The sequence below is a fragment of the Drosophila nasuta genome, chromosome X (assembly GCF_023558535.2).
Source record: "Drosophila nasuta strain 15112-1781.00 chromosome X, ASM2355853v1, whole genome shotgun sequence".
Lineage (NCBI taxonomy): Eukaryota > Metazoa > Arthropoda > Insecta > Diptera > Drosophilidae > Drosophila > Drosophila nasuta.
In genome coordinates this window covers 4413534-4437694 of record NC_083459.1, presented here as the reverse complement: position 1 = coordinate 4437694, position 24161 = coordinate 4413534, and the positions used below count along the sequence as shown (strand labels likewise).

The 24161-nt window shown below is 49.8% G+C and overlaps 1 protein-coding gene across 1 annotated transcript; it reads right to left on the bottom strand.

The window, feature by feature from the left end:
• Positions 1-22819: 22819 nt before the first annotated feature.
• LOC132796865 (uncharacterized) lies at positions 22820-23599 on the bottom strand. Its single transcript, XM_060808207.1, has 2 exons — positions 23534-23599; positions 22820-23471 (listed from the first exon to the last, which is right to left on the bottom strand). Exons 1-2 carry the CDS (start codon positions 23537-23539, stop codon positions 22875-22877), a joined length of 603 nt encoding a protein of 200 aa, XP_060664190.1. The 5' UTR covers positions 23540-23599; the 3' UTR covers positions 22820-22874.
• Between the last annotated feature and the right edge of the window lie 562 nt (positions 23600-24161).

The window sequence follows — 24161 nt, the reverse complement described above, 5'->3', positions numbered from 1 at the left end:
CAACTTTGGAAAGGATTTTGAAAATGAGGTTAGCATAAGTGAGCAATAACTTCCACTGTATGTTGTAGTGTTATCAATTCTTAATCCGTCAATAGTATTTTTTTTTTGCATTTTTCCGCACAATTGGCGCAATTCAGACAGCCTCACGTTTTCCAACACCGATTTGGGCTCTGTAGGAAATAGAGAAAAGGGCCGTGTGAAGCAATGTTTTGTGAATAACTTCCATGTTTTTGAGCGGACATGGCGGACATAGCGGACATGGCGGACACAGCGGACATAGCGGACATGGCGGACATAACGGACATGGCGGACACAGCGGACATAGCGGACATGGCGGACATGACGGACATGGCGGACACAGCGGACATGGCAGACAATGCAGACATGGCGGACACAGCGGACATGGCGGACATGGCGGACATAGCGGTCATAACGGACATAGCGGACATGGCGGACACAGCGGACATGGCGGACATAACGGACATAGCGGACACAGCGGACATGGCGGACATAGCGGACATGACGGACACAGCGGACATAGCGGACATGGCTAGATCGTCTCGGCTGTTGACGCTGATCATGAATATATATACTTTATGGGGTCGGAGATGCCTCCTTCTACCTGTTACATACATGCAAGACAGACAAGACAAGACATAGCGGACATGGCGGACATAACGGACATGGCGGACATGGCGGACACAGCGGACATGGCGGACATAACGGACATGACGGACATAGCGGACGTGACGGACATAGCGGACATGGCGGACATAGCGCACATGGCGGACGTGACGGACATAGCGGACATAGCGGACCCAGCGGTCATGGCGGACACAGCGGACATGACGGACATGGCGGACACAGCGGACATGGCGGACATAGCGGACATGGCGGGCAAAGCGGACATAGCGGACACAGCGGACATGACGGACATGACGGACATAGCGGACACAGCGGACACAGCGGACATTGCGGACATGGCGGACAATGCAGACATGGCGGACACGGCGGACATAGCGGACTGACTGACAAAAATTACAAATGTCGAGATTTTAGATGACCCCACATTTTGTTGATCTTGATCGATAGAGTTCGTCCTTGCGATCCTATGTGTGCTTTGAAAATTCGGTAGGATATGCCCGAGATATTGCTTGTTTTCGAATAAACGCCCTTGTTGCACCCTCTAACTATGAAGAACAAATTTCAACTTTGGAAAGGATTTTGAAAATGAGGTTAGCATAAGTGAGCAATAACTTCCACTGTATGTTGTAGTGTTATCAATTCTTAATCCGTCAATAGTTTTTGCATTTTTCCGCACAATTGGCGCAATTCAGACAGCCTCACGTTTTCCAACACCGATTTGTGCTCTGTAGGAAATAGAGAAAAGGGCCGTGTGAAGCAATGTTTTGTGAATAACTTCCATGTTTTTGAGCGGACATGGCGGACATAGCGGACATGGCGGACACAGCGGACATAGCGGACATGGCGGACATAACGGACATGGCGGACACAGCGGACATGGCGGACATGACGGACATGGCGGACATGACGGACATGGCGGACACAGCGGACATGGCAGACAATGCAGACATGGCGGACACAGCGGACATGGCGGACATGGCGGACATGGCGGACATAGCGGACATAACGGACATAGCGGACATGGCGGACACAGCGGACATGGCGGACATAACGGACATAGCGGACACAGCGGACATGGCGGACATAGCGGACAATGCGGACATGACGGACATAGCGGACATGACGGACACAGCGGACATAGCGGACACGGCTAGATCGTCTCGGCTGTTGACGCTGATCATGAATATATATACTTTATGGGGTCGGAGATGCCTCCTTCTACCTGTTACATACATGCAAGACAGACAAGACAAGACATAGCGGACATGGCGGACATAACGGACATGGCGGACATGGCGGACACAGCGGACATGGCGGACATAACGGACATGACGGACATAGCGGACGTGACGGACATAGCGGACATGGCGGACATAGCGGACATGGCGGACGTGACGGACATAGCGGACATAGCGGACCCAGCGGTCATGGCGGACACAGCGGACATGGCGGACACAGCGGACATAGCGGACAATGCAGACATGGCGGACACGGCGGACATAACGGACATGGCGGACATGGCGGACATAGCGGACATGGCTGACATGGCGGACATAGCGGACATAGCGGACACAGCGGACTTAGCGGACATGGCGGACACAGCGGACATGGCGGACATAGCGGACATGGCGGACTTAGCGGACATGGCGGACATAGCGGACATGGCAGACACAGCGGATATGGCGGACACGGCGGACATGACGGACATGGCGGACATAGCGGACATAGCGGACATGGCGGACATGACGGACATGACGGACATGGCGGACACAGCGGACATGGCGGACATAGTGGACACAGCGGACAATGCAGACATGGCGGACACAGCGGACATGGCAGACACAGCGGACATAGCGGACTGACTGACAAAAATTACAAATGTCGAGATTTTAGATGTCCCCACATTTTGTTGATCTTGATCGATAGAGTTCGTCCTTGCGATCCTATGTGTGCTTTGAAAATTCGGTAGGATATGCCCGAGATATTGCTTGTTTTCGAATAAACGCCCTTGTTGCACCCTCTAACCATGAAGAACAAATTTCAACTTTGGAAAGGATTTTGAAAATGAGGTTAGCATAAGTGAGCAATAACTTCGACTGTATGTTGTAGTGTTATAAATTCTTAATCCGTCAATAGTTGTCTTTTTTGCATTTTTCCGCACAATTGGCTCAATTCAGACAGCCTCACGTTTTCCAACACCGATTTGTGCTCTGTAGGAAATAGAGAAAAGGGCCGTGTGAAGCAATGTTTTGTGAATAACTTCCATGTTTTTGAGCGGACATGGCGGACATAGCGGACATAGCGGACATGGCAGACACAGCGGACATGGCGGACATAGCGGACATGGCGGACACAGCGGATATGGCGGACATGGCGGACACAGCGGACATGACGGACATGGCGGACACAGCGGACATTGCGGACAAAGCGGACACAGCGGACATAGCGGACATAGCGGACATGGCGGACATAGCGGACATGGCGGACATAACGGACATGGCGGACATAGCGGACACAGCGGACATGGCGGACTTAGCGGACATGGCGGACATAGCGGACATGGCAGACACAGCGGACATGGCGGACATAGCGGACATGGCGGACATAGCGGACATGGCGGACACAGCGGATATGGCGGACACAGCGGACATGACGGACATGGCGGACACAGCGGACATGGCGGACATAGCGGACATTGCGGGCAAAGCGGACATAGCGGACACAGCGGACATGGCGGACACAGCGGACATGGCGGACATTGCGGACATGGCGGACAATGCGGACACGGCGGACATGGCGGACACAGCGGACATAGCGGACTGACTGACAAAAATTACAAATGTCGAGATTTTAGATGACCCCACATTTTGTTGATCTTGATCGATAGAGTTCGTCCTTGCGATCCTATGTGTGCTTTGAAAATTCGGTAGGATATGCCCGAGATATTGCTTGTTTTCGAATAAACGCCCTTGTTGCACCCTCTAACTATGAAGAACAAATTTCAACTTTGGAAAGGATTTTGAAAATGAGGTTAGCATAAGTGAGCAATAACTTCCACTGTATGTTGTAGTGTTATCAATTCTTAATCCGTCAATAGTTTTTTTTTTGCATTTTTCCGCACAATTGGCGCAATTCAGACAGCCTCACGTTTTCCAACACCGATTTGTGCTCTGTAGGAAATAGAAAAAAGGGCCGTGTGAAGCAATGTTTTGTGAATAACTTCCATGTTTTTGAGCGGACATGGCGGACATAGCGGACATGGCGGACACAGCGGACATAGCGGACATGGCGGACAATGCGGACACAGCGGACATAGCGGACATGGCGGACATGACGGACATGGCGGACACAGCGGACATGGCGGACAATGCAGACATGGCGGACACAGCGGACATGGCGGACATAGCGGACATGGCGGACATAACGGACATAGCGGACATGGCGGACATAACGGACATAGCGGATACAGCGGACATGGCGGACATAGCGGACAATGCGGACATGACGGACATAGCGGACATAACGGACACAGCGGACATAGCGGACATGGCTAGATCGTCTCGGCTGTTGACGCTGATCATGAATATATATACTTTATGGGGTCGGAGATGCCTCCTTCTACCTGTTACATACATGCAAGACAGACAAGACAAGACATAGCGGACATGGCGGACATAACGGACATGGCGGACATAGCGGACATGGCGGACACAGCGGACATGGCGGACATAACGGACATGACGGACATAGCGGACGTGACGGACATGGCGGACATAGCGGACATGGCTAGATCGTCTCGGCTGTTGACGCTGATCATAAATTTATATACTTTATGGGGTCGGAGATGCCTCCTTCTACCTGTTACATACATGCAAGACAGACAAGACAAGACATAGCGGACATGGCGGACATAACGGACATGGCGGACATAGCGGACATGGCAGACACAGCGGACATGGCGGACATAACGGACATGACGGACATAGCGGACGTGACGGACATAGCGGACATGGCGGACATAGCGGACATGGCGGACGTGACGGACATAGCGGACCCAGCGGTCATGGCGGACACAGCGGACATGGCGGACATGGCGGACACAGCGGACATAGCGGACATGGCGGACATGGCAGACACAGCGGACATACTTTATGGGACATGAGGACATGCGGACGTGACGGACATAGCGGACATGGCGGACATAGCGGACATGGCGGACGTGACGGACATGGCGGACATGGCTGACATGGCGGACATGGCGGACACAGCGGACATGGCGGACATAGCGGACACAGCGGACTTAGCGGACATGGCGGACACAGCGGACATGGCGGACATAGCGGACACAGCGGACATGGCGGACACAGCGGACATGGCGGACATAGCGGACATGGCGGACACAGCGGATATGGCGGACACGGCGGACATGACGGACATGGCGGACATGGCGGACATTGCGGACATGGCGGACATGACGGACATGGCGGACACAGCGGACATGGCGGACATAGTGGACACAGCGGACAATGCAGACATGGCGGACACAGCGGACATGGCGGACATAGCGGACTGACTGACAAAAATTACAAATGTCGAGATTTTAGATGACCCCACATTTTGTTGATCTTGATCGATAGAGTTCGTCCTTGCGATCCTATGTGTGCTTTGAAAATTCGGTAGGATATGCCCGAGATATTGCTTGTTTTCGAATAAACGCCCTTGTTGCACCCTCTAACTATGAAGAACAAATTTCAACTTTGGAAAGGATTTTGAAAATGAGGTTAGCATAAGTGAGCAATAACTTCGACTGTATGTTGTAGTGTTATAAATTCTTAATCCGTCAATAGTTGTCTTTTTTGCATTTTTCCGCACAATTGGCTCAATTCAGACAGCCTCACGTTTTCCAACACCGATTTGTGCTCTGTAGGAAATAGAGAAAAGGGCCGTGTGAAGCAATGTTTTGTGAATAACTTCCATGTTTTTGAGCGGACATGGCGGACATAGCGGACATAGCGGACATGGCGGACACAGCGGACATGGCGGACATAGCGGACATGGCGGACACAGCGGATATGGCGGACATGGCGGACACAGCGGACATGACGGACATGGCGGACACAGCGGACATTGCGGACAAAGCGGACATAGCGGACATAGCGGACACAGCGGACATGGCGGACATAACGAACATGGCGGACATAGCGGACATGGCGGACACAGCGGACATGGCGGACTTAGCGGACATGGCGGACATAGCGGACATGGCAGACACAGCGGACATGGCGGACATAGCGGACACAGCGGATATGGCGGACACAGCGGACATGACGGACATGGCGGACACAGCGGACATGGCGGACATAGCGGACATGGCGGACATTGCGGGCAAAGCGGACATAGCGGACACAGCGGACATGACGGACATAGCGGACATGGCGGACACAGCGGACATGGCGGACAATGCGGACATGGCGGACACAGCGGACATAGCGGACTGACTGACAAAAATTACAAATGTCGAGATTTTAGATGACCCCACATTTTGTTGATCTTGATCGATAGAGTTCGTCCTTGCGCTCCTATGTGTGCTTTGAAAATTCGGTAGGATATGCCCGAGATATTGCTTGTTTTCGAATAAACGCCCTTGTTGCACCCTCTAACTATGAAGAACAAATTTCAACTTTGGAAAGGATTTTGAAAATGAGGTTAGCATAAGTGAGCAATAACTTCCACTGTATGTTGTAGTGTTATCAATTCTTAATCCGTCAATAGTTTTTTTTGCATTTTTCCGCACAATTGGCGCAATTCAGACAGCCTCACGTTTTCCAACACCGATTTGTGCTCTGTAGGAAATAGAGAAAAGGGCCGTGTGAAGCAATGTTTTGTGAATAACTTCCATGTTTTTGAGCGGACATGGCGGACATAGCGGACATGGCGGACACAGCGGACATAGCGGACATGGCGGACATAACGGACATGGCGGACACAGCGGACATAGCGGACATGACGGACATGGCGGACACAGCGGACATGGCGGACATAACGGACATGACGGACATAGCGGACGTGACGGACATGGCGGACATAGCGGACATGGCTAGATCGTCTCGGCTGTTGACGCTGATCATGAATTTATATACTTTATGGGGTCGGAGATGCCTCCTTCTACCTGTTACATACATGCAAGACAGACAAGACAAGACATAGCGGACATGGCGGACATAACGGACATGGCGGACATAGCGGACATGGCAGACACAGCGGACATGGCGGATATAACGGACATGACGGACATAGCGGACGTGACGGACATAGCGGACATGGCGGACATAGCGGACATGGCGGACGTGACGGACATAGCGGACATGGCGGACACAGCGGACATAACGGACATAGCGGACATGGCGGACATAGCGGACATGGCGGACATAACGGACATGGCGGACATGGCGGACATAGCGGACATGGCTAGATCGTCTCGGCTGTTGACGCTGATCATAAATTTATATACTTTATGGGGTCGGAGATGCCTCCTTCTACCTGTTACATACATGCAAGACAGACAAGACAAGACATAGCGGACATGGCGGACATAACGGACATGGCAGACACAGCGGACATGGCGGACATAACGGACATGACGGACATAGCGGACGTGACGGACATAGCGGACATGGCGGACACAGCGGACATGGCGGACATAACGGACATGACGGACATAGCGGACGTGACGGACATGGCGGACATAGCGGACATGGCTAGATCGTCTCGGCTGTTGACGCTGATCATAAATTTATATACTTTATGGGGTCGGAGATGCCTCCTTCTACCTGTTACATACATGCAAGACAGACAAGACAAGACATAGCGGACATGGCGGACATAACGGACATGGCGGACATAGCGGACATGGCAGACACAGCGGACATGGCGGACATAACGGACATGACGGACATAGCGGACGTGACGGACATAGCGGACATGGCGGACATAGCGGACATGGCGGACGTGACGGACATAGCGGACATGGCGGACATAGCGGACCCAGCGGTCATGGCGGACACAGCGGACATGGCGGACGCAGCGGACATAGCGGACATGGCGGACAATGCAGACATGGCGGACACAGCGGACATAGCGGACTGACTGACAAAAATTACAAATGTCGAGATTTTAGATGACCCCACATTTTGTTGATCTTGATCGATAGAGTTCGTCCTTGCGATCCTATGTGTGCTTTGAAAATTCGGTAGGATATGCCCGAGATATTGCTTGTTTTCGAATAAACGCCCTTGTTGCACCCTCTAACTATGAAGAACAAATTTCAACTTTGGAAAGGATTTTGAAAATGAGGTTAGCATAAGTGAGCAATAACTTCGACTGTATGTTGTAGTGTTATAAATTCTTAATCCGTCAATAGTTGTCTTTTTTGCATTTTTCCGCACAATTGGCTCAATTCAGACAGCCTCACGTTTTCCAACACCGATTTGTGCTCTGTAGGAAATAGAGAAAAGGGCCGTGTGAAGCAATGTTTTGTGAATAACTTCCATGTTTTTGAGCGGACATGGCGGACATAGCGGACATAGCGGACATGGCAGACACAGCGGACATGGCGGACATAGCGGACATGGCGGACACAGCGGATATGGCGGACATGGCGGACACAGCGGACATGACGGACATGGCGGACACAGCGGACATTGCGGACAAAGCGGACACAGCGGACATAGCGGACACAGCGGACATGGCGGACATAGCGGACACAGCGGACATGGCGGACATAGCGGACATGGCGGACACAGCGGACATGGCGGACTTAGCGGACATGGCGGACATAGCGGACATGGCAGACACAGCGGACATGGCGGACATAGCGGACACAGCGGATATGGCGGACACAGCGGACATGACGGACATGGCGGACACAGCGGACATGGCGGACATAGCGGACATGGCGGACATTGCGGGCAAAGCGGACATAGCGGACACAGCGGACATGACGGACATAGCGGACATGGCGGACACAGCGGACATGGCGGACAATGCGGACATGGCGGACACAGCGGACATAGCGGACTGACTGACAAAAATTACAAATGTCGAGATTTTAGATGACCCCACATTTTGTTGATCTTGATCGATAGAGTTCGTCCTTGCGATCCTATGTGTGCTTTGAAAATTCGGTAGGATATGCCCGAGATATTGCTTGTTTTCGAATAAACGCCCTTGTTGCACCCTCTAACTATGAAGAACAAATTTCAACTTTGGAAAGGATTTTGAAAATGAGGTTAGCATAAGTGAGCAATAACTTCCACTGTATGTTGTAGTGTTATCAATTCTTAATCCGTCAATAGTTTTTTTTTGCATTTTTCCGCACAATTGGCGCAATTCAGACAGCCTCACGTTTTCCAACACCGATTTGTGCTCTGTAGGAAATAGAGAAAAGGGCCGTGTGAAGCAATGTTTTGTGAATAACTTCCATGTTTTTGAGCGGACATGGCGGACATAGCGGACATGGCGGACACAGCGGACATAGCGGACATGGCGGACATAACGGACATGGCGGACACAGCGGACATGGCGGACATAGCGGACATGACGGACATGGCGGACACAGCGGACATGGCGGACATGGCGGACATAACGGACATGACGGACATAGCGGACGTGACGGACATGGCGGACATAGCGGACATGGCTAGATCGTCTCGGCTGTTGACGCTGATCATGAATTTATATACTTTATGGGGTCGGAGATGCCTCCTTCTACCTGTTACATACATGCAAGACAGACAAGACAAGACATAGCGGACATGGCGGACATAACGGACATGGCGGACATAGCGGACATGGCAGACACAGCGGACATGGCGGATATAACGGACATGACGGACATAGCGGACGTGACGGACATAGCGGACATGGCGGACATAGCGGACATGGCGGACGTGACGGACATAGCGGACATGGCGGACATAGCGGACCCAGCGGTCATGGCGGACATAGCGGACACAGCGGACATAACGGACATAGCGGACATGGCGGACATAGCGGACATGGCGGACATAACGGACATGGCGGACATGGCGGACATAGCGGACATGGCTAGATCGTCTCGGCTGTTGACGCTGATCATAAATTTATATACTTTATGGGGTCGGAGATGCCTCCTTCTACCTGTTACATACATGCAAGACAGACAAGACAAGACATAGCGGACATGGCGGACATAACGGACATGGCGGACATAGCGGACATGGCAGACACAGCGGACATGGCGGACATAACGGACATGACGGACATAGCGGACGTGACGGACATAGCGGACATGGCGGACACAGCGGACATGGCGGACATAACGGACATGACGGACATAGCGGACGTGACGGACATGGCGGACATAGCGGACATGGCTAGATCGTCTCGGCTGTTGACGCTGATCATAAATTTATATACTTTATGGGGTCGGAGATGCCTCCTTCTACCTGTTACATACATGCAAGACAGACAAGACAAGACATAGCGGACATGGCGGACATAACGGACATGGCGGACATAGCGGACATGGCAGACACAGCGGACATGGCGGACATAACGGACATGACGGACATAGCGGACGTGACGGACATAGCGGACATGGCGGACATAGCGGACATGGCGGACGTGACGGACATAGCGGACATGGCGGACATAGCGGACCCAGCGGTCATGGCGGACACAGCGGACATAGCGGACTGACTGACAAAAATTACAAATGTCGAGATTTTAGATGACCCCACATTTTGTTGATCTTGATCGATAGAGTTCGTCCTTGCGCTCCTATGTGTGCTTTGAAAATTCGGTAGGATATGCCCGAGATATTGCTTGTTTTCGAATAAACGCCCTTGTTGCACCCTCTAACTATGAAGAACAAATTTCAACTTTGGAAAGGATTTTGAAAATGAGGTTAGCATAAGTGAGCAATAACTTCCACTGTATGTTGTAGTGTTATCAATTCTTAATCCGTCAATAGTTTTTTTTTTTTGCATTTTTCCGCACAATTGGCGCAATTCAGACAGCCTCACGTTTTCCAACACCGATTTGTGCTCTGTAGGAAATAGAGAAAAGGGCCGTGTGAAGCAATGTTTTGTGAATAACTTCCATGTTTTTGAGCGGACATGGCGGACATAGCGGACATGGCGGACACAGGGCGGACATACACAGCGGACATAGCGGACATGGCGGACACAGCGGACATAGGACGGACATGGCGGACACATACATAGCGGACATGGCGGACACAGAATTTATATACTTTATGGGGTCGGAGATGCCTCCTTCTACCTGTTACATACATGCAAGGACATGCGGACATGGCGGACATAACGGACATGGCGGACATGAGCGGACATGGCGACACGGACATGCGGACATAGCGGACATGACGGACATAGCGGACTGTTGACGCTGATCATGAATTTATATACTTTATGGGGTCGGAGATGCCTCCTTCTACCTGTTACATACATGCAAGACAGACAAGACAAGACATAGCGGACATGGCGGACATAACGGACATGGCGGACATAGCGGACATGGCAGACACAGCGGACATGGCGGATATAACGGACATGACGGACATAGCGGACGTGCGGACATAGCGGACGGATGGCGGACATAGCGGACATGGCGGACGTGACATGGCGGACATAGCGGACATGGCGGACGTGACGGACATAGCGGACATGGCGGACACAGCGGACATAACGGACATAGCGGACATGGCGGACATAGCGGACATGGCGGACATAACGGACATGGCGGACATGGCGGACATAGCGGACATGGCTAGATCGTCTCGGCTGTTGACGCTGATCATAAATTTATATACTTTATGGGGTCGGAGATGCCTCCTTCTACCTGTTACATACATGCAAGACAGACAAGACAAGACATAGCGGACATGGCGGACATAACGGACATGGCGGACACAGCGGACATGGCGGACATAACGGACATGACGGACATAGCGGACGTGACGGACATAGCGGACATGGCGGACACAGCGGACATGGCGGACATAACGGACATGACGGACATAGCGGACGTGACGGACATGGCGGACATAGCGGACATGGCTAGACATGGCGGTCTCGGCTGTTGACGCTGATCATAAATTTATATACTTTATGGGGTCGGAGATGCCTCCTTCTACCTGTTACATACATGCAAGACAGACTTCTACCTGTTACATACATGCAAGACAGACAAGACATGGCGGACATAGCGGACATGGCGGACATAACGGACATGGCGGACATAGCGGACATGGCGGACACAGCGGACATGGCGGACATAACGGACATGACGGACATAGCGGACGTGACGGACATAGCGGACATGGCGGACACAGCATATGGCGGACACGCGGACATGGCGGACGTGACGGACATAGCGGACATGGCGGACATAGCGGACCCAGCGGTCATGGCGGACACAGCGGACATGGCGGACATAGCGGACATGGCGGACAATGCAGACATGGCGGACACAGCGGACATAGCGGACTGACTGACAAAAATTACAAATGTCGAGATTTTAGATGACCCCACATTTTGTTGATCTTGATCGATAGAGTTCGTCCTTGCGATCCTATGTGTGCTTTGAAAATTCGGTAGGATATGCCCGAGATATTGCTTGTTTTCGAATAAACGCCCTTGTTGCACCCTCTAACTATGAAGAACAAATTTCAACTTTGGAAAGGATTTTGAAAATGAGGTTAGCATAAGTGAGCAATAACTTCCACTGTATGTTGTAGTGTTATCAATTCTTAATCCGTCAATAGTTTTTTTTTGCATTTTTCCGCACAATTGGCGCAATTCAGACAGCCTCACGTTTTCCAACACCGATTTGTGCTCTGTAGGAAATAGAGAAAAGGGCCGTGTGAAGCAATGTTTTGTGAATAACTTCCATGTTTTTGAGCGGACATGGCGGACATAGCGGACATGGCGGACACAGCGGACATAGCGGACATGGCGGACATAACGGACATGGCGGACACAGCGGACATGGCGGACATGGCGGACATGGCGGACACAGCGGACATGGCGGACATAGACATGGCGGACATTGGCGGACATGGCGGACAGCGGACATAACGGACATAGCGGACATGGCGGACACAGCGGACATGGCGGACATAGCGGACATAGCGGACATGGCGGACATAGCGGACATGGGACACAGCGGACATAGCGGACATGGCTAGATCGTCTCGGCTGTTGACGCTGATCATGAATATATATACTTTATGGGGTCGGAGATGCCTCCTTCTACCTGTTACATACATGCAAGACAGACAAGACAAGACATAGCGGACATGGCGGACATAACGGACATGGCGGACATGGCGGACACAGCGGACATGGCGGACATAACGGACACAGCGGACATGCGGACATGGACATATGGCGGACGTGACGGACATAGCGGACCCAGCGGTCATGGCGGACATAGCGGACATGTGGCGGACGGACATGGCGGGCAAAGCGGACATAGCGGACACAGCGGACATGACGGACATGACGGACATAGCGGACACAGGGACACAGCGGACATGGCGGACATGGCGGACAATGCGGACATGGCGGACATAGCGGACTGACTGACAAAAATTACAAATGTCGAGATTTTAGATGACCCCACATTTTGTTGATCTTGATCGATAGAGTTCGTCCTTGCGATCCTATGTGTGCTTTGAAAATTCGGTAGGATATGCCCGAGATATTGCTTGTTTTCGAATAAACGCCCTTGTTGCACCCTCTAACTATGAAGAACAAATTTCAACTTTGGAAAGGATTTTGAAAATGAGGTTAGCATAAGTGAGCAATAACTTCCACTGTATGTTGTAGTGTTATCAATTCTTAATCCGTCAATAGTTTTTTTTTTGCATTTTTCCGCACAATTGGCGCAATTCAGACAGCCTCACGTTTTCCAACACCGATTTGTGCTCTGTAGGAAATAGAGAAAAGGGCCGTGTGAAGCAATGTTTTGTGAATAACTTCCATGTTTTTGAGCGGACATGGCGGACATAGCGGACATGGCGGACACAGCGGACATAGCGGACATGGCGGACATAACGGACATGGCGGACACAGCGGACATAGCGGACATGATGGACATGGCGGACATGACGGACATGGCGGACATGACGGACATGGCGGACACAGCGGACATGGCTAGATCGTCTCGGCTGTTGACGCTGATCATGAATTTATATACATGGCGGACATGCGGACATACCGGACATGCAAGACGGACATGACGGACATAGCGGACATGGCGGACATAGCGGACATGGCGGACATAGCGGACATGGCGGACACAGCGGACATGGCGGATATAACGGACATGGCGGACATAGCGGACAACATGCGGACATGACGGACATAGCGGACATGACGGACATGACGGACATAGCGGACATGGCTACATCGTCTCGGCGGTTGACGCTGATCATGGACATATATACTTTATGGGGTCGGAGATGCCTCCTTCTACCTGTTACATACATGCAAGACAGACAAGACGGGACATAGCGGACATGGCGGACATAACGGACATGGCGGACATGGCGGACACAGCGGACATGGCGGACATAACGGACATGACGGACATAGCGGACGTGACGGACATAGCGGACATGGCGGACATAGCGGACATGGCGGACGGACATGGCGGACATAGCGGACATAGCGGACCCAGCGGTCATGGCGGACACAGCGGACATGGCGGACACAGCGGACATGGCGGACAATGCAGACATGGCGGACACGGCGGACATAACGGACATGGCGGACATGGCGGACATAGCGGACATGGCGGACATGGCTGACATAGCGGACATGGCGGACACAGCGGACATGGCGGACATAGCGGACACAGCGGACATGGCGGACATAGCGGACATGGCGGACATAGCGGACATGGCGGACATAGCGGACATGGCGGACACAGCGGACATGGCGGACATAGCGGACATGACACAGCGACATGGCGGACATAGCGGACATGACGGACATGGCGGACATGACGGACATGACGGACATGGCGGACACAGCGGACATGGCGGACATAGCGGACACAGCGGACATAGCGGACATGGCGGACACAGCGGACATGGCGGACACAGCGGACATAGCGGACTGACTGACAAAAATTACAAATGTCGAGATTTTAGATGACCCCACATTTTGTTGATCTTGATCGATAGAGTTCGTCCTTGCGATCCTATGTGTGCTTTGAAAATTCGGTAGGATATGCCCGAGATATTGCTTGTTTTCGAATAAACGCCCTTGTTGCACCCTCTAACCATGAAGAACAAATTTCAACTTTGGAAAGGATTTTGAAAATGAGGTTAGCATAAGTGAGCAATAACTTCGACTGTATGTTGTAGTGTTATAAATTCTTAATCCGTCAATAGTTGTCTTTTTTGCATTTTTCCGCACAATTGGCTCAATTCAGACAGCCTCACGTTTTCCAACACCGATTTGTGCTCTGTAGGAAATAGAGAAAAGGGCCGTGTGAAGCAATGTTTTGTGAATAACTTCCATGTTTTTGAGCGGACATGGCGGACATAGCGGACATAGCGGACATGGCGGACACAGCGGACATGGCGGACATAGCGGACATGGCGGACACAGCGGATGGCGGACACAGCGGATATGGCGGACATGGCGGACACAGCGGACATGACGGACATGGCGGACACAGCGGACATTGCGGACAAAGCGGACACAGCGGACATAGCGGACATGGCGGACATAGCGGACATGGCGGACATAACGGACATGGCGGACATAGCGGACACAGCGGACATGGCGGACTTAGCGGACATGGCGGACATAGCGGACATGGCAGACACAGCGGACATGGCGGACATAGCGGACATGCGGACATAGCGGACATGGCGGACACAGCGGACATGGCGGACACAGCGATTTTTGAAAAAGTTCAAACCTTAGTTATTTAATAATACTTCAATTATTATATTCAAATATTTTAAAAATATAACATAAGTTGTGTTTTCAAACATTTTCTCGCCCCGCGATTTATTCGCTTGCGATTCGCCTGCGATTTTTGAAAACAATTTCAAACCTTAGTTATTTAATAATACTTCAATTATTATATTCAAATATTTTAAAAATATAACATAAGTTGTGTTTTCAAACATTTTCTCGTCCCGCGATTTATTCGCTTGCGATTCGCCTGCGATTTTTGAAAAAAATGTCAAACCTTATTTATTTAATAATACTTCAATTATTATAGCGAATCGCAGGCGAATCGCAAGCATCAATCGCGGGGCGAGAAAATGTTTGAAAACACAAATGTTATATTTTTAAAATATTTGAAAATAATAATTGAGTAGTATTAAATAACTAAGGTTTGAACTTTTTTTCAAAAATCGCAGTTCATACAGGTCATATATGTCATACATGTCATGTATGTCATACACGTCACGTATGTCATACATGTCATGTATGTCATACACGCCATGTATGTCATACATGTCATGTATGTCGTACAAGTCATGTATGTATGACATACATAACGTGTATGACATACATGACTTGTACGACATACATGACTTGTACGACATACATGTCATGTATGACATACATGACGTGTACGACATACATGACATGTATGACATACACAGCGTGACGTGTATGACATACATGACATGTATGACATACATGACCTGTATGAAAAAAGTTCAAACCTTAGTTATTTAATAATACTTCAATTATTATATTCAAATATTTTAAAAATATAACATAAGTTGTGTTTTCAAACATTTTCTCGCCCCGCGATTGATGCTTGCGATTCGCCTGCGATTCGCCTGCGATTCGCTTGCGATTTTTGAAAAAAAGTTCAAACCTTAGTTATTTAATAATACTTCAATTATTATATTCAAACATTTTAATAAATCGCTCGCGATTCGCCTGCGACCTTAGTTGTTTAATAATACTTCAATTATTATATTCAAATATTTTAAAAATATAACATAAAATGTGTTTTCAAACATTTTCTCGCCCCGCGATTGATGCTTGCAATTCGCCTGCGATTCGCTTGCGATTCGCCTGCGATTCGCTTGCGATTCGCCTGCGATTCGCTTGCGATTCGCCTGCGATTTTTGGAAAAAAGTTCAAACCTTAGTTATTTAATAATACTTCAATTATTATATTCAAATATTTTAAAAATATAACATAAGTTGTGTTTTCAAACATTTTCTCGCCCCGCGATTTATTCGCTTGCGATTCGCCTGCGATTTTTGAAAACAATTTCAAACCTTAGTTATTTAATAATACTTCAATTATTATATTCAAATATTTTAAAAATATAACATAAGTTGTGTTTTCAAACATTTTCTCGCCCCGCGATTTATTCGCTTGCGATTCGCCTGCGATTTTTGAAAAAAATGTCAAACCTTATTTATTTAATAATACTTCAATTATTATAGCGAATCGCAGGCGAATCGCAAGCATCAATCGCGGGGCGAGAAAATGTTTGAAAACACAACTTATGTTATATTTTTAAAATATTTGAAAATAATAATTGAAGTAGTATTAAATAACTAAGGTTTGAACTTTTTCTCAAAAATCGCAGGTCATACAGGTCATGTATGTCATACATGTCATGTATGTCATACACGTCACGTCATGTATGTCATACACGTCACGTCATGTATGTATGACATACATAACGTGTATGACATACATGACATGTACGACATACATGACTTGTACGACATACATGTCATGTATGACATACATGACGTGTACGACATACATGACATGTATGACATACGTGACGTGTATGACATACAAGACATGTATGACATACATGACCTGTATGAAAAAAGTTCAAACTTTAGTTATTTAATAATACTTCAATTATTATATTCAAATATTTTAAAAATATAACATAAGTTGTGTTTTCAAACATTTTCTCGCCCCGCGATTGATGCTTGCGATTCGCCTGCGATTCGCTTGCGATTTTGGAAAAAAAGTTCAAACCTTAGTTATTTAATAATACTTCAATTATTATATTCAAACATTTTAATAAATCGCTCGCGATTCGCCTGCGACCTTAGTTGTTTAATAATACTTCAATTATTATATTCAAATATTTTAAATCGCAAGCGAATCGCGAGCGAATTGCAAGCGAATAAATCGCGAGCGAATCGCGCGCGAATAAATCGCGGTTCGCATGGCGGACACAGCGGACATGGCGGACATGGCGGACATGGCGGACATAGCGGACATGGCGGACACAGCGGACATGGCGGACATGGCGGACACAGCGGACATGGCGGACATAGCGGACATAGCGGACATAGCGGACATGGCGGACATAGCGGACATGGCGGCCATAGCGAACATAGCGGACATGGCGGACATATCGGACATGGCGGACACAGCGGACATGGCGGACATGGCGGACATAGCGGACATGGCGGACATAGCGGACATAGCGGACATGGCGGACATAGCGGACACAGCGGACATGACGGACATGGCTGACACAGCGGACATGGCGGACATGACGGACATGGCGGACATGGCGGACACAGCGGACATGACGGACATTGCGGACACAGCGGACATGGCGGACATGGCGGACATAGCGGACATGACGGACATAGCGGACACAGCGGACATGGCGGATATGGCGGACATGGCGGACATAGCGGACATGACGGACATGGCGGACATAGCGGACATGGCGGACATGACGGACATAGCGGAAATGGCGGACATAGCGGACATGGCGGACATGGCGGACATGACGGACATAGCGGACATGGCGGACATAGCGGACATGGCGGACATAGCGGACATAGCGGATACAGCGGACATGGCGGACATAGCGGACACAGCGGACATGGCGGACACAGCGGACATAGCGGACATGACGGACATGGCGGACACAGCGGACATAGCGGACATAGCGGACATGGCGGACACAGCGGACATGGCGGACATGGCGGACACAGCGGACATAGCGGAAATGGCGGACATAGCGGACATGGCGGACATAGCGGACATAGCGGACATGACGGACATGGCGGACATGGCGGACATAGCGGACATGGCGGACACGGCGGACACAGCGGACACAGCGGACATAGCGGACATAGCGGACACAGCGGACATGGCGGACATAGCGGACACAGCGGACAAAGCGGACATGGCGGACATAGCGGACATGGCGGACATAGCGGACATGACGGACATGGCGGACACAGCGGACATGGCGGACATAGCGGACATGGCGGACACAGCGGACATGACGGACATAGCGGACACAGCGGACATGGCGGACATAGCGGACATAGCGGACATAGCGGCCATGGCGGACATAGCGGACATGGCGGACATAGCGGACATGGCGGACATAGCGGACATGACGGACATGGCGGACACAGCGGACATGGCGGACATAGCGGACATGACGGACATGGCGGACACAGCGGACACAGCGGACATAGCGGACATGGCGGACATGGCGGACATAGCGGACATGGCGGACATAGCGGACATAGCGGACATAGCGGACATGGCGGACATAGCGGACATGACGGACATGGCGGACATGGCGGACATAGCGGACATGGCGGACACGGCGGACATAGCGGACACAGCGGACAAAGCGGACATAGCGGACATGGCGGACACAGCGGACATAGCGGACATGGCGGACAAAGCGGACAGAGCGGACATGGCGGACACAGCGGACATGGCGGACAAAACGGACACAGCGGACATGGCGGACACATCGGACATGGCGGACACAGCGGACATAGCGGACATAGCGGACATGGCGGACACAGCGGACATGGCGGACACAGCGGACATAGCGGACATGGCGGACACAGCGGACATGGCGGACATAGCGGACATGGCGGACATGGCGGACATAGCGGACATAGCGGACATGGCGGACACAGCGGACATGGCGGACACAGCGGACATAGCGGACATGGCGGACAAAGCGGACAGAGCGGATACAGCGGACATGGCGGACAAAGCGGATACAGCGGACATGGCGGACATAGCGGACATGGCGGACATGGCGGACATAGCGGACACAGCGGACATGGCGGACATAGCGGACATGGCGGACACAGCGGACAGAGCGGACATGGCGGACATGGCGGACATAGCGGACACAGCGGACATGGCGGACATAGCGGACATGGCGGACATAGCGGACATGGCGGACATAGCGGACATGACGGACATGGCGGACACAGCGGACATGGCGGACATAGCGGACATGGCGGACACAGCGGACATGACGGACATAGCGGACACAGCGGACATGGCGGACATAGCGGACATAGCGGACATAGCGGCCATGGCGGACATAGCGGACATAGCGGACATAGCGGACATAGCGGACATGGCGGACAGAGCGGATACAGCGGACATGGCGGACATAGCGGACATAGCGGACAAAGCGGACAGAGCGGACATGGCGGACATAGCGGACATAGCGGACAAAGCGGACACAGCGGACATGGCGGACATAGCGGACAGAGCGGACATAGCGGACATGGCGGACATAGCGGACATGGGGGACACAGCGGATACAGCGGACATGGCGGACATAGCGGACATGGCGGACATAGCGGACATAGCGGACATAGCGGACATGGCGGACAGAGCGGATACAGCGGACATGGCGGACATAGCGGACATAGCGGACAAAGCGGACACAGCGGACATGGCGGACATAGCGGACAGAGCGGACATAGCGGACATGGCGGACATAGCGGACATGGGGGACACAGCGGACATGGCGGACATAGCGGACATGGCGGACACAGCGGACATGACGGACATAGCGGACACAGCGGACATGGCGGACATAGCGGACATAGCGGACATAGCGGCCATGGCGGACATAGCGGACATGGCGGACATAGCGGACATGGCGGACATAGCGGACATGACGGACATGGCGGACACAGCGGACACAGCGGACATAGCGGACATGGCGGACATGGCGGACACAGCGGACATGGCGGACATAGCGGACATGGCGGACATAGCGGACATAGCGGACATAGCGGACATAGCGGACATGGCGGACAGAGCGGATACAGCGGACATGGCGGACATAGCGGACATAGCGGACAAAGCGGACAGAGCGGATACAGCGGACATAGCGGACACAGCGGACATGGCAGACATGGCGGACATAGCGGACATGGCGGACATAGCGGACATAGCGGACAAAGCGGACACAGCGGACATGGCGGACATAGCGGACAGAGCGGACATAGCGGACATGGCGGACATAGCGGACATGGGGGACACAGCGGAAACAGCGGACATAGCGGACACAGCCAGTGTTGCCAAAGTTTGTTGAGAAAAAAAGCTGTTTTTGACGGGAAGAACGATGAAAAAAAGCTGAAAAATTAGGAAAAAAAAAAGCTATAAAAAAACTGATTTTTGAATTCATTGGATTCTCTATATTTTGAAACATATTTATGGAATTTGTACAGCAGCTGCTCTATTATTCACAATAACATATTTGGAGAATTTCATTAAAACTATTCTCATTCTCCTCATTTTTATTGTCATATGTTCATCCAGTTCCTATCATTTTTAGGAATTTATTAGGAAGGTTATACTATATCTATAGCAGCATTTGTCAAGTCTGTGCAAGCCATAACTGTAAATGCATGATTTAGAATAAAATGTATTTCCATTTTAAGTAGAAAACAACGAGTAGAAAAACGAATAGCGCTGTCGTCTTCAAAGTATTTAACTTTTGCTTTTTGGTCAAAATCAAATCAGAGAGTTATGTGGTGATAGTATATTTGTAGTAACTGTCTTCCGTGTCGTCCGATATTTTTGTTTTTTAATACAATTAAAACACACTGATCTTAAGATCAATTCACTTTCGCCTTTAGTGACGCTACGATAAGAATTGGCGCGTTCTTAACAACACTGTACAATCGATTTGACACTAAAAATGTTGGCAAGCATCGACAGAACAGCTACAGCAAATATTGTCCCATAATTTTGGGCAAATAGAAAAAAAATCTAAAAAAAGCATTTAAGTAAAAAAAAGCCAGAATTCCCGCTGCCCGTTTGCTTTTTTTTCAAGTAAATGGTATTTGAAAAAAGCCAGTATTGACGGGAAAAAAGCGACTCTGGCAACACTGGACACAGCGGACACTTTTGGTACAAATGTACCAAAACTGGTACATTTTTTATGCGTTGGTACATTGGATCACTTTTTTACATTTTGGTACATTTTTAATATGCCTGTTTTAGTATTTAAATTTTTCATAAAATTTTATGTTCACATATATTATTTTAACAAATGGCTCTGTTCCACCAGACACAAATTTTGTATCAGTTAGAAATTGAACTATGACTAACACTGGAAAATATCGCATACAGTCGATTTGCGATGACAATTGACAGGATAATTGAGAAAATATGTATGCGCCAATGTAAGGCCCACTACGTAAACAGTTATTTATTGTGAACCACAATTTGTGAAATATAAAAAATCTTTCGTGTGGTACATTTTTGTGAAATACAAAAAAACTTTCGTGAAAAATGTTTGGTACATTTTTGCTAAAATTGGTACATTTTTTTCAAATTTTTGGTCCAAAAATTTTTTTTGGAATAGCAACCGTGGTGGTAAGTTATCAAATGAAAAGTTTTTTTTATAAAGCAAAACAATAATACAATTTAATACATAAAAATACAAATTTGAAATATGCATACTTAACTTAAGTCATTAAGGAATATAAACATAAAATCCGTTATAAAGTTTAACGTCTGTTGCACTGTTATTTTAAAGAACACAGCTGTAGTTTCTTGATTGCTGCCATTTGTAATGAAATACTTAGACAACAAACTCGAACTTAATGACCACTTAAAGTTTATGTTAAGTTGTTAATTCAATGATTGAGTAAATCATTTCAATAGTGTGGCTCCCTCTACAGTGCAATCAATGCTCTCAATTTTAAGTCTGCTCATTAGCGCCATCTGCCGTGGAAGTAGCCGAAGCTTAAGTAAAGCTTTAGTTGAAAGCACTAATCAACGATTTTTAACAAATCTGGTAACGCTAAAAAAGCTAAAAGATATTTGCCGCTTGGATTCAAATCATTTATTCGGTTATCAAGCTCATTTTACATTTTTGCTGTAAGTATGCTACACTTAATCGTTCCACCAGCCAGCACCACCACGAGAGCCACCGGCACCGGCACCACCATGGTTCACAGTGTAATCGAACTGGGCCGGTGGACCCCAGGCATTAGCGCCAGCGCCAGCACCAGCTCCAGCTCCCTGCCAGCCGCCAGCACTGCGTCCAGCACCAGCACCGCCTTGCCAGCCACCAGCACCGCCACCGCCATAGGCACCAGCACCGCCGCCATAGCTGCCAGAGCCGCCAGCGCCAGCTCCTTGCCAGCCACCAGCACCGCCGCCGCCATAGCCGCCAGCACCTCCAGCTCCTGCGCCTTGCCATCCGCCAGCACCGCGTCCACCGCCAGCACCTCCCTGCCAGCCACCAGCTCCACCAGCACCGCCACCGCCATAGGCACCAGCACCGCCGCCATAGTTGCCAGCACCGCCACCGCCGCCTCCAATGTGGACCTTGGTGTTGCCATGGGCCTGGGAGACATGCGAGACGAGGCCAGCGCCAATGCGAGAGCCACCGCCGAAGCCACCGCCAGGCAAGTAGCCGCCACCGCCAGCACCACCGCGTTGTCCAGCACTAGCCATGGCCAAGGTAGCGAGCAGACAGACAAAGACCTGCGGAAGAAGGATGAAAGGATTAAATTCGTGGCTTGCAAACTCTTTAATCCCTAAATTACCTTCATGTTGATGTAAAGTTCTTGATTGAAGTTTTGAGTTGGTTGTGTTTTGTTTTGTTTTGGTTGCTATCGGGGCGCAGCTCCAATTGCTTGTGATGCTTCTGGTCTGCCACGCAGCACAATTTATAGCTGAAGAATTTCAGCCACTTTTCGCTAATGATCTGTTGACTCTCGAAGTGAAGAAGCGAAGCAATAACAAAAAACACAAAAAACCTAAAATCCAAAACCAAAAACCAAAAACAAAATAATTTAATAACTTTAAACTAAAAAATTAATAAATGAAAAACACGAAAAACATTAACATTTATTTTGTTATTGTTTCGTTGCTTAACGCTTCATTAGATTCTGTGCGCACGCCACGACTAAAGCAGATGATCAAGTTCAAGCAGGCAGGCAGACAGATATTTCCGAGTGCCTTTTGCGTTGCCTTTAATTAAAATGCGAAATCAAATTAATAAATTAATTGCAAGCAATTATACGTGGCAATTTTGCCTGCGGCACGCTTAGCTCTTTGTTTAAAAGCGACAACGTGTGGACGCATTGCGTCCAGTTCAACGCTGCTGTCGTCAGCGAGCGCAAAGTTCCGGCTTCGCGCACATTGCGCATACGTCGTGTGGGCCGTAGACAA